General features: G+C 33.1%; 1 protein-coding gene across 1 annotated transcript; it reads left to right on the forward strand.

Moving 5' to 3' along the window:
- Positions 1-7,333: 7,333 nt before the first annotated feature.
- Positions 7,334-12,347, forward strand: LOC145099515 (uncharacterized). The gene is made up of 8 exons (XM_079037083.1): positions 7,334-7,603; positions 7,649-8,438; positions 8,493-8,704; positions 8,762-9,025; positions 10,413-10,845; positions 11,190-11,380; positions 11,468-11,490; positions 11,555-12,347. The coding sequence occupies exons 1-8, from the start codon at positions 7,334-7,336 to the stop codon at positions 12,345-12,347; spliced, it is 2,976 nt and encodes a 991-aa protein (XP_078893209.1).
- The last annotated feature ends 206 nt before the right edge of the window (positions 12,348-12,553 follow it).

Below are 12,553 nucleotides of genomic sequence, written 5' to 3' on the forward strand. Positions count from 1 at the left end.
ATTATGGATAAAGTTGGAAACTTTATTCATCTAAATATAATGTTTATTTAGATTTGAATGTTGGAGGCTTGAACTTAAGGGATTAAGTCGAGAAATATGCTTTGACACTTAAAGTTTGGATCTTGGTTGTTTGGATCATCCTAATGGATAAAGTTGGAAAATTTATCCATTATGAAGCTTTTAAGTACCAAATATGATCTTATGAGCCTTGATATGTAAGTATTTAGCACTTAATGAAGAAAAGTCTTTATGACCAAAACCACGGTGTGGCCGGGTAATGTGTAACGTCCCATTTTCACAACCAAAAATTTTCATTTTTAGCAAGGTAAAACTTTCAAATTATAAATCCATTTTAAGAAAACCATTTAATCTGAATTACATTTATTAAATATCAGAGTAATATAAATGACACGGAGTCCTCAATGTTGCTGATGCATATGTACAATCCCACCTTCGCCTTCCCACGATCACCGATAGAACCTGACACATAAATATTTGGGTAAACACAAAGCTTAGTGAGTTTCCCTAAAACACTACACACAACCAAACAAATATACATATTACATGTTGGGTCTACAACCTCCCTATTGGATTACCCAGGCCCACAACCTCCTATCTGGGTCTACAACATTGTTATGATATTAGTAGTATTTAATTTTTTAAAATTCAAAGAAACAACAATTTTATGGTCCTCTATTAATCCACCGATTAATCCTCGCCTAGCCGATTTATCTTTTAACCCTAGTCCACCAACTAGCTAACATCGAACGTTTTTATAACCTTGGCGTTTAGTGACCAGTTTTCATTAACCATAGGGTTGTCTACAACACGATGGGTATTGACTTTAACTTTGACCAGTGATTGTTGAACATTGAATTTTAGTCAAACTTATCGATTTTTGAGAGATAGATCGATGTATGATCCATGCTTAGTTTAGGTGGTGGTGTAGCTACTTCCGGGTGATCTCGAATGTTTGGATTTCATCTCTTGTATTCAGGTGAGACTTCTCACTATACTATGTAGGACACTAGGTGTCAAGGTATGCTTGTTTGTCTTTGTGAATTGAATGAAAGTCTAAGGGTGGACCATAGCAATTGTATGAAAGACTATGAGTGGAACATAATAATTATACGAAAGACTATGGGGGACCATAGCAGGAAAGACTGTAAGGGGACTGTAGCAACGGAAGTGATTATAAGACTTTGTTTGGCCCATAAAATTCAGATGGGTACATGGTAATTATGAAATTCGCTAAGTTTTGTGCTTACGGTTTAATTTTTAAATGTTTCAGGTTGTTCCGGTAGCAAAGGGAAGGGCACGACTTGATTACATTGCATCTATTGGAGATTTCTGCATTTTCTGATCTTATTATTTTTTCAAAACTCTATTATTTGGCTTTTGGTATTATCTAACTCATACATTAGTTACTGACCTATTTTGGAATGAAAATGAGTTGATTACCTTTGTTTAAATGAAAATTTTACTTTGAAAATATGGGACGATACATACAAAAGTACATAAATGGTCCCTATTGTTTACCCATGGTCACGAACTAAGTCCCTAATACCTGAAAGACCAAATTATCCTCTTACTAACGGATGAAAACTTATGGTGTTAGCAAAAATGACCATTCGTGCAAGTTTTTGAAACCACAGGGACCATGTTCGTAAAAAAAATAACAATGACTGAGTTTGTGACCTTTGATAAACCACAATAACCATTTATGTATACTTGTCTCTGAAGGCCAAAGAAGATAATGTGCACACTTCAATAAGTATATTTGTCTAAAAATAATTTACAATATACAAAGGCCAAAGATCATAACGTGTACACCTCAAATTATGCTTTCATTTATAGATTTTTAAATTTTTTTAAACAATGAATACTATAAAAAGTTAGAGGTGTCAAACTAAAATATAATTTAATTTCATCGTCATTATTATGATTAATATCTTTTAAACTTTGTTTCCCAAATAACTTCTTATCAATAATTTAGGTTTCTCATGCCACAAACTTTTTTTTATATCAAAATTGAACATATGGACCTTAATCTTATAAACAAACAAAAACCTAGTTTGGTGAAAAATAATAAAGATCGTAAATTATGTTGGATCAATATGCTCAAGAATCATTATTGGAATGATGTTGCTAATAACATATGATCCTATAGGGTCACACTTTAATCAAGTTGGTCCATATTGAATATTTATTAAGTATTTGATTACTAAATTCAGCTCTTGTATTTAATCACATAATAATCATTATATCATAAAAACAATAATAAAATAAAGAACAAACTAGTAATTATATCATATGGTATGATTAATAAGTCATGTACACATGTTTTGGTCACTTTGGCTATCCATGACTTAACTAGTTTATTAATACTATTGATTCAAGAAGGTGGAAGACAATTTTTGTCCTCTAATGGCCTCTTGACCATAGCTTCTTAAAAGGCATGGAGGTTACTTGTCAACCTCCATTCCCTTGTCCCCATGTCTAGTTTTACTTTATATACTTTAGAATATTATAATAGGTTTAAGCTTACTCTGCATGGGATATATAAGTGAGACTAATAAATCCACCAAAAAGCTATAGCTTTTTGTGATCCTTCTTCCTCACATGTTTTGAAGTCATATGAGAAGAATTGGTGCTTTCTTTGTGCCTTCCTTTGGTGATTATTTTGTTAAGCACTTCAAGTCTTGAGAAACAAAGCATACAAGAAGACAAACTAGCATTTTTTGTACCTTACTCTTGTTAGTGGATACTTCTACAAAAGATCATATTCTTGATTTTTCCATCTTCATCAACACCCCAAAACCAAGTGGTTTTAAAGGTTCCAAAGGCCGTCATTCTAAAACACCCTATGATTGTTTTTAATATCATTTAAACCTCTTTAAAAGGATCGTTGGTGGTTTTGTTTTTACATAAACTCGAAAATGACTAGTAAAATTTTAAAGCTTTCCTTACTGGTTTTTATGAAAAATACTCTATCTTATGTATATCATATTCTTTAATTCAAGTATCTAACTAAATAAATGTTAAGTTCAATATCAACTGTAAATGAAAATATGTTTTCCCATGTGACAACGTTTCCAAACCTAAAGCACCAATACTCTATCGAATTATGTTTCGAGTTGTGGACTCCTTATTTTCACTATAACATCATTCTTGTCACAAAGACCAAGAATGGGGTCCTCCTCCCAAAGGAGTGGGTGGAGGTCAAGGGGAAGTGCCCATTGCGGGGGCTGGGAGCAACAACAATATATATATATATATATATATATATATATATATATATATATATATATATATATAATCTTCGAACAATTCGTTTAGTAGAATTCGAGGCTTGGTGAAAATTGTTGATTCAAGCTTCAACCAAGAGCGAAGCCCCTAGGCGAAGTTGTTGAGAGTTACTTTTGGAATTGAAATAAATGAATTTTTTACCATAAAATAATTTCACACTCCCCTTTTTACAGATATAAACTTATAGGTTGCGGTTGATTTATAATCACATCTAGGAAGAAGAGATGCAAATGAAGTGGGAAGTGAACTTTAAATACTTGGTAATGAAGCCAAACACCAAAGAGCAACTATAGAGAGCGAAAATCATCAATTGAGCTTTGCCTTCGGTGTACATTATGATTTGGCCTTCAATGATCAAAAGGAGTTCCGAACGATGAAATCTTGTTTTGGCCTTGTAACTTGGGGAGCTAGTCTTCAATCATTGGCCCAAATTATCTCGGATATATCATAGACCAATGGGCCCCAGTCTAGAAGAAATCAAGTCAAACATTAACTATGCATTGATTTCTCAATAAGATTGGAACCCTATTGCAGAAAGTGTGTATTCAAGATTATCAATAAAATATATCTCTTGGTTGTTTGTGAATTTAATTTATTACTCCAATCAAGCGAACCACATCAAATCATTGTGTTCTTTATTGTTCTATGCATCTTTATAATCATGTTTTTTTAAGTCCTTAATACTAACAACTAATATCATAACTATGGTTGATGATGGGAAGATTAAGATCGATAAGTCGGAAGGTCACTATGTTGGCTTTTGGAAGATGCACATATCTTTACCAGACATAGTTACACTTACCCTTGAATGAAAAAACAAGAAGCTATGAAATAAAAGGATTCAGATATGCTAGATTGACAAGCTCTTGGTGTGGTAATGTTTTCATTGATGAAGACTGTTACATACAACATCGCCAAAGAGAAAACAATGTTTTGGTTTATCAAGGCGTTGTCTAGCATGTATAAGAAACAATTTGGCAACAAACAAGGTTTTCTTGATCAGACAGATGGTAAGTACAAAGATGAATGAAGGAAGCTCAGTGGCAAATCACATCAATGAGTTTAATTCAATAATATCTAAACTAGTATATATTGCGACTAAAATGAAAGGTGAAGTCTTGAAGTTGTTGTTGTTATCCTCTTTTCCCGAGAGTTGGTACAGAATGGTCACAACAATTAGTGGTTCATTAGGAACCACTAAGCTCATATTTGAAGGAATTTATGACTTGATCCTCATTAAGGATATTTGTAAGAGTAATGATGGAAGTGCTCTAGAAGCTTACTAAGTACCGAAGATATAGGTAGAAAGTCTAACTAAAGTGGTAGACGAAGATCGAAGTCGAGGAGAAGATGGAAATCCGAGAACAGGAAAGATATCGCCTTCTTGAATTACAAACAAATGGATATTTTGAAAACCAGTACCCTAATCCTTCAGCCGATAAGGGAAAGAATGAATGGAATATGTATGTGATGTTGATTTTAATGATGCCTTTATTTGCTATATAGAGAGTCTTGAATCATGTATTATGTATTCAGGTGCTTTGTTTCATATAATTCATTATAAGTAATGTAGAATTTCAAGCATTATAGTGGCAAAGTAAGACTTGCAGATAACAAGAGCCTATGTATCCCCAGATTTGGATAAGTTGTCCTTAAGACTACTGTGGGTTTGAATTGGGAATTGAAAAATGTCATGTATATTTTAGAACTAAAGAGAATATTGATATCCATAGGCCAGATGGACGGAAAAGAACAACGCATTGATTTTGGGGAACAATAGTCGAAGGTAACAAAAGGAAACCTTGTAGTTGCCTGAGGTTAGAAGAAATGAACTCTTTATTTGGTCTACGTTTCTATGGACATAGGAACTCAACAGTTGAAAATGTGGGGCTTTCTAGTCTATGAAACAAAATACACGGGCATCTAAATGAGAAGGAAATGAAGATGTTGAAGCTAAAATGGCAATGTAGTGGACTTTTATGATCCATGTGTTCTTGGGAAGCAAAAGAAGTCAAATTTTGAGAATATAGAGAAAGCACCGATGGTTGATAAGTTGGAACTTGTTCATTAAGCTGTATACGTACCCATATTGGTTTCTTTAATAGGAGGTTCTCGGTATGATGTTACCGTTTCTCCATAGGGTTGAAAACTACGAAGGAGGAATGACAAGCTCATGATATATCCCTTATACACCTGAAGGTTTTTGGATGTGTCTCTTACATTAGAGTCAATAATGTGGATGGAGACAACTTAAATGTAAAGGAGAAGAAGTGCTTCTTTATTGGATACATGTTGGATGATCTAGGATACCTCTTCTGGAATAATCATAAAAAGGGTTTTTCGAGATCTCTAGATGTGTCATTCAACGAGAATACACTTCATAAAGATGACATTGTTGCTCATTCGACCGAAACAAGAAATTCGAAGTAAGAAACCAAGTGGTGTTAGATGAGATTTCATGCGAATATCTTATGAAGGCTTCTGGTATGTCTGAGGTAGGCAAAGGTTCTGGAAGAAATGGGAGCTCATATATGTCTAGAGAAGCTGATATGAGTGAAAGCGAAGACTCATACCAACGCAACAAAGTATGAGACAATGGGAGCGAATTCATTGAAACCATAACTTAGGGAACTCCCAAAATATCCACTCGAGAAAAGACACATTTGTTCAGATATTAACAATGACTAAAAATGCATAAGTAAAAACTTATCCAGAAGCATTGATGATCAAAGACTCCATACATTGGAAAAGGGTATGGAAGATGAGTTGAGTTCATTTGACAAGAATAAGAGTTAGTATTTGGTCAAGTTACCACTAAGGAAGCATGAAGTTCAAAACAAATAGGTATTCATGGTCAATGATGAGATTAATGGGAACAATAGGGACAATACCATATTGGTAATAAAAGGTTTCCAACAAAAGGCGATAGCTGATTATAGTGGAATTGTTGAAAAGAGTTAATAAAAGTTTCAAACTTAAACATTAATTATTGGGTAGAAATTGTAATAATGTATATTTCTAGGATATTTTGTGAACTGATTTTGCAGGTAATGGATATGCACGTGGGTCAATAGGTTATACCCGATGTCTAAATGATTAGATGTATATAATGTGTTAAATAGATTCATTTGTTAAGTAGGCAAGATATTTTTTACATCTGTATCTCTTAGTTTCTCTCTCAACTTTAGTTTAGGGTTTGCTCACAGTTCGTCTTCATACTTGTGTTGTAATAAGAGTGTGAGTGATTGTGTAGTGAGGTTTATGTTGTAACCTGTTGATGTAAACCATCTGTTTCATATTAAATGAAATGATGATGTTGGGAAGATTATGTGTTGTTTACGTTTCTTTTCATGGTATCAGAGCTTAGGATCCTTTGTTATTCTTGTGATGCTCATTGAGTAACTCCTGTTCATCTCACGATCGTACTGGTAATCTCAGAATCCTTTCTTTTTTGTTTTGATTATCATAGTTTTTTGTTTTTTTCAAGGGTTTGGGTTCTTCTGAACTCCGATCGTTTACTTCATCAACTGTGTTTGTCAGGATGTTCTTTTTGATTTAGGGTTTTATCTGAAGATCAAATCGAACATCTGTTCTTTTTTCTTTTGGATTTGGTACTGCGAGGTTGTTTGTTATCTTGCAGGTTACTACTGTGGTGATCGTTTACAACGGTTGAAGCCTAATTGATTAATCTCCTTGTCTGAAATAACTCACTAGGGGTCGGAGTTCATCACCGATAAACCCTAGCTGGGAACGGACAAAGAGAGTCGATTCTCATTCTTGTTTAGTCTCAAAATCTTTGTGAGGGTATTCGTGTTCCTTTATCTCTCTTTCTTACATATTTGTTTGTGAGATCCTGGTGTCCTGTGGACACTGATTGTTTGTTTTTGTATATCTGTTTTGTATTTCCTCTGTGCTGATTGTCTTGGGCCCCAACAGACGTGGTGACCATTTGGAGATAAGATCAGTTCAGGGGCAAATCTTCTTGACTGTTTCTTGTTGATATTGCTTGTTTTTATTTGTTATTATGACGGGTGGTTCAACTGGTCCACCTAGTGGAGGTGGGAAGGATGATCAGATTAACTTTGATGATTCTCTCTACATTCACCCTTCTGATAATGCTATTACTTCTATTATTACAACCAAGTTAACTAGTAATGAAAACTTTAGGTTATGGAGAAGTTCCATTTCTAAGGCTCTTAAGGCAAGAAATAAGTTAGGTTTTGTTGATGGTTCTTTGAAAAAGAGCAGTGTTGATGAGTCAAAGAAAACTAAATGGGATAGAGTTAATGTTGTTGTTTGTTCTTAGTTCTTATCTTCCATTTCTGACTCCATTTATCAGAGTCAAGCTTATTCTAAAGTAGCAGAGGATATTTGGGAAAATCTTTTTGAAACCTACAATAAGTCTGATGGATCTGTTGTTTTTAATATTCACCAACATATTAATTCTCTTAAACAAAATGGTATCTCTCTGTCAGATTACTTCAATAAGCTTGATTCCTTATGGAAAGAGTTTGATGGTCATACTAGTTTAACTGAATGTACATGTGATGCTTCAATTAAATTGAAGGATCACTCTAATATCATGAAGCTTATGCAGTTTTTGTCTGGACTTGATGATTCATACAGTCAAGTCAAAAGTCACATTTTATTAATGGATCCATTAACTAATGTCAAAACTGCTTTTTCTATTGTGTCAAGAGAAAAATCTCTTCAAAGAAATGGTTCTTTGACTTATCTCCAGACATCTCAATCTGTAACTAAATCTCAGTCATCTGCTTTTAATAGTAAGTTTAATAACAGACCCAATGTTAATAAGAGTAAGGTTCAAATTGTTCAATGTAAGAATTGTGGTATTAAGGGTCATACTATTGAAAAATGTTACGAAATAATTGGTTACCCTAAGGATTTTAGGTCAAGGAATGAAACTATCAATCAGAATAACTTTGTTAAAAACTTTTCTGGTAACTCCACTACCACTTCTTCTGGAAGTGCTAGTACTAATAATTTTTCTGATTCTATTGGGGATCCTGAGTTTCATGATCTTACTAAGGATCAATATGTCAAACTTTTACAACTTATTGGTGATAATCAAGTGAACGAAGAAGCTTCTGTTAGTGCCAATATGGCAGGTACTTGTTTGTTTAATGACTTTAATACCTCTGTTAACTGTCAAAAATGGATAGTTGACTTAGGAGCTAATCAACATATGATTGCATCTGAGTTATTACTTCATGACATTGTGGATGTGTCTATGCTAGATCTGCTGGTTAGCCATCCTAATGGTACATCAGCTAAAATTGAAAAGATTGGTAGCATGAATTTGTCTAATTCTTTAACACTGTTTGATGTATTTGTTGTTCCTGATTTCAATGTAAATTTGTTATCTGTTCATAAGGTTTGCAAATATAGTAATTGTGAGGTTGTTTTTAATGAGCATAATTGCAAAATTCAGGATTTACAGTCAAAGGTGATGGTGGGGAATGGTAGAGAGTATGGAGGTCCCTATTACATAAATAGTGTACCTTCAGGTAATCTATCTAATTCATCTATTTCTTCTTCTGTTTGTTGTGTGTCTAAACTAACTTGGCATAATAGACTTGGTGATCCTTTTGATCAAGCTTTGAGTTCTTTAAGACAAAAACTTAAAATTGGAAATGAAGCTCTTCCACCTTGTGATGTTTGTCATAAGGCTAAACAAACTAGAGAATCCTTTCCTGTTAGTCAACATACTACTTCTAAACTTTGTGAGTTGGTTCATTTAGATGTCTAGGGTCCATATAGAGTGACAAATATAGAAGGATTTAGATATTTTTTTGACTATTGTGGATGACTTTACCAGGGAAACTTGGGTTTATCTGTTAAAGTCTAAAGATGAAGTTTATGATTGTGTTCTTGTCTTCTTTAATATTTTTTTCAATCAGTTTAGTGTTAAAATAAAGGTTGTTAGATCTGATAATGGTACTGAATTTTTAAACAACAGAATGAGACAATTAATTGAATCAAAAGGAATTTTACATCAAACTTCTTGTGTTCATACACCACAACAAAATGGAGTTGTGGAGAGGAAACACAAACATATTTTAAATGTTGCCAAGTCTTTAATTTTTTCAATCCGATTTGCCAATTAAGTATTGGGGAGATGCCGTTTTAACTTCAGTTTTCTTGATTAATAGAACTCATACTTTTGTCTTAAATGGTTCTTCTCCCTATGAACTGGTTTATCATAGTGCTCCTGTTTTTGATACACTTAGGGTGTTTGTGATGGGTTTTGGTCATAAGACATCCTATGTGCTCATACAAACTCTAATGCTTGGATCTAGGTTTCTCTATTGTACATGCTTTGAATCCAAGACTATAAACCCTAATTCTAGAATATGGAAATCAATATTAACATATAATTAGGTTTAAGATATTACCTTGATTGTTATGTAGCAATAACAATCCTAATTCCTCCTTGAATTAGCTTTGGAAGGCTTAGAGTCACAAGTGTCACTCCTATAATGACTTACAAACACCAAGAGCAAATGGAGAAGGTATAAAGAGAGAGGAGAGGTGTTAGAATTCGTCCCTAGGACTTCTTGGGAAGGGTTGGACGAATTCATGAGCCTTAGGGGGTTTATATAGGTGTAAAGATTAGGGTTTTAGTCCTTATCCTTATCTAGTTGCTTGCCCACCAAGCAACCATAAGATAAGTCTTAGAAACCCTTATCTTAGTCGAATTCTAAGGCATTATCACCTTAAATTTGTTCACCCTATATATAAGATAATCCTTACCTTATTTTGTAACTATCACATAATTACAATTCAGCCCCTCTAGTTTAATTAATTACACTTGATCACAAAATTAATTCTTAAATAATTATTGACCAATATTAATTAAACAAATATGATTTCTCCTTTAATATATTATCCTTATAACATATTAATAAATCATAATAACCTCTTGTTTATTTATTTCTCCAATCAAGTTGCTTTGGTGAAGGCAACCCAAAAGGACCATGCACCATCGGGTCAAGTACATACCAAAATAGTTATGGACTTAGACACTAATCCAACAGTTTGGATGTTTGTTTTTTGCCACTAAGTTGAATAATTCTGATAAGTTATCTGAAAGAGCTGATAAATGTGTTTTTCTTGGTTACTCTTTTGATAAAAAGCGTTATAAAGTTCTTAGTCTTGATTCCAATTTTGTTTTTGTTTCTAGGGATGTAAAGTTTTATGAATCAGTGTTTCCTTTCAAACTTAAAACTTCATCTTTGACTGATAATTCAGTTGTCATTGTGAATTCAAATGACCTGTTTTCCTATGAAGAGGCTTTAGATTCTAGTTTTATTCTAGATAACACTAGAGTAGATAACTTGAGAAGTAACCATCAGATGGATGGTGTTAATGCAGACCAAGACCTGGATGAGACTTGTCCCTCTAATGTCAGCAACCGGACTGGTGAGGCATATGTGCCTCCCTCTGATGAGCTGTTTCCAAGTTCTTCTACACTGACTGAGGAAAATGATTCAATTAATTCTAACCCTTCTGATAGTTTGTCCACTAGGGTCACTAGATCTGGAAGAAATGTTCACATGCCATTTAGATTTAGTGACTATGTTATAGAAGCTAAACATAAATATGGAATTGAAAGAACTGTTAACTATTCAGCTCTTAATAATGAGTCTTTTATTTTGTTTCAAGTCTTAATAAAACAATTGAGCCAAAAACTTATAATGAACCAGCTTTAGATCCAAATAGGATCAAAGCTATGAATGAGGAAATGGAAGCCCTCTATAGAAACAATACCTAGGAAATTACTAACCTTCCTAAAGGAAGAAAAGCAATTGGATGTCGTTGGATTTATAAAATAAGTTATAAATCCAATGGTGATATAGAAAGATATAAATTCAGACTTGTGGCTAAAGGATACAATCAAAGGGAAGGTATAGACTATGAGGAGACCTTTTCTCCTGTAGCCAAAATTGTAACAGTTCGTGTAGTAATTTCATTAGCTGTTTATAATTCTTGGCCACTTTATCAATTAGATATTAATAATGCTTTTTTATATGGAAATCTGTCTGAATGTGTATATATGTGTCAACCTGAAGGATATCATTCTAAAGATGATATCAGAGTTTGTAGATTGTTAAAATCTCTTTATGTACTAAAACAGGCCCCAAGAAAGTGGAATGAGAGGTATGTTCTTCTCTTTCTAGTTTTGGTATTAAGTAGAGATAAATGATTATTCCTTGTTTGTTAGAAATTTTCAAAATACTTTTGTTGTACTGCTTGTTTATGTGGATGATATTATTTTAACTGGTAATCATGTTGTTGAATTGAACAATGTTAAAGATTTTCTTAAGTCTCAGTTCTTAATCAAATATTTAGGTGAGTTAAAATATTTCTTGGGTGTTGAGGTGTTAAGAACTAGAAATGGTATATGTCTTAATCAAAGGAAGTATTGCATGGAATTGCTTCATGAGTTTGGTATGCTTGCATGTAAACAAGTTAAAACTCCACTTGAACCTAATTTGGTCATCAAAAGAGAATATGATTTGGAAAAGTCTGATTATTTAGTCAATATTACTGAATATGAAAATCTTATTGGTAAATTGATTTATCTAACTGTGGCTAGACCTGATATATCTTATGTTGTACAGTTGTTAAGTCAATACATGCATAAACCATATAAGTCTCATGTGAATATTGCTTTCAGATTGTTGAAATACTTGAAAAATAGTCCTGGTATGGGTATTCATTTAACTAAGTCTAGTAGTTTAGATTTTATTGGGTTTGTTGATGCAGACTGGGCTAAATGTTTGTTCAGTCGTAGATCTGTAACGTGTTATCTTGTCTACCTGGGAGGATCACTTGTTTCTTGGAAGAGCAAGAAACAAAGTATTGTTTCTCGTTCCTCCACAGAATCTAAGTATAGAGCTTTAGGTAGTATAACATGTGAATTACTATGGATTTTAAAGTTACTTCATGATTTAGGTATAAAACCTAATTTACCTGTAGATATTTTTGTGATAATGAATCTGCAATTAGATTAGCTTTAAATCCTGTATTTCATGAAAAAACAAAACATTTCGAAATTGATCTTCATTTTGTTAGGGAAAAATTGAGAATGGTCTTTTAAAAGTAAATAAAATTGTATCTTCAAATCAAAATGTAGATATATTAACTAAGTCTCTTGGAAGTGTTCAACATGATTACATTATGAATCGTCTTAATATGGTTGACATTTTTAAAATATAAT

This window comes from Lactuca serriola, chromosome 4 (genome assembly GCF_051521515.1).
Source record: "Lactuca serriola cultivar US96UC23 chromosome 4, Lser_US96UC23_V15, whole genome shotgun sequence".
Classification (NCBI taxonomy): domain Eukaryota; kingdom Viridiplantae; phylum Streptophyta; class Magnoliopsida; order Asterales; family Asteraceae; genus Lactuca; species Lactuca serriola.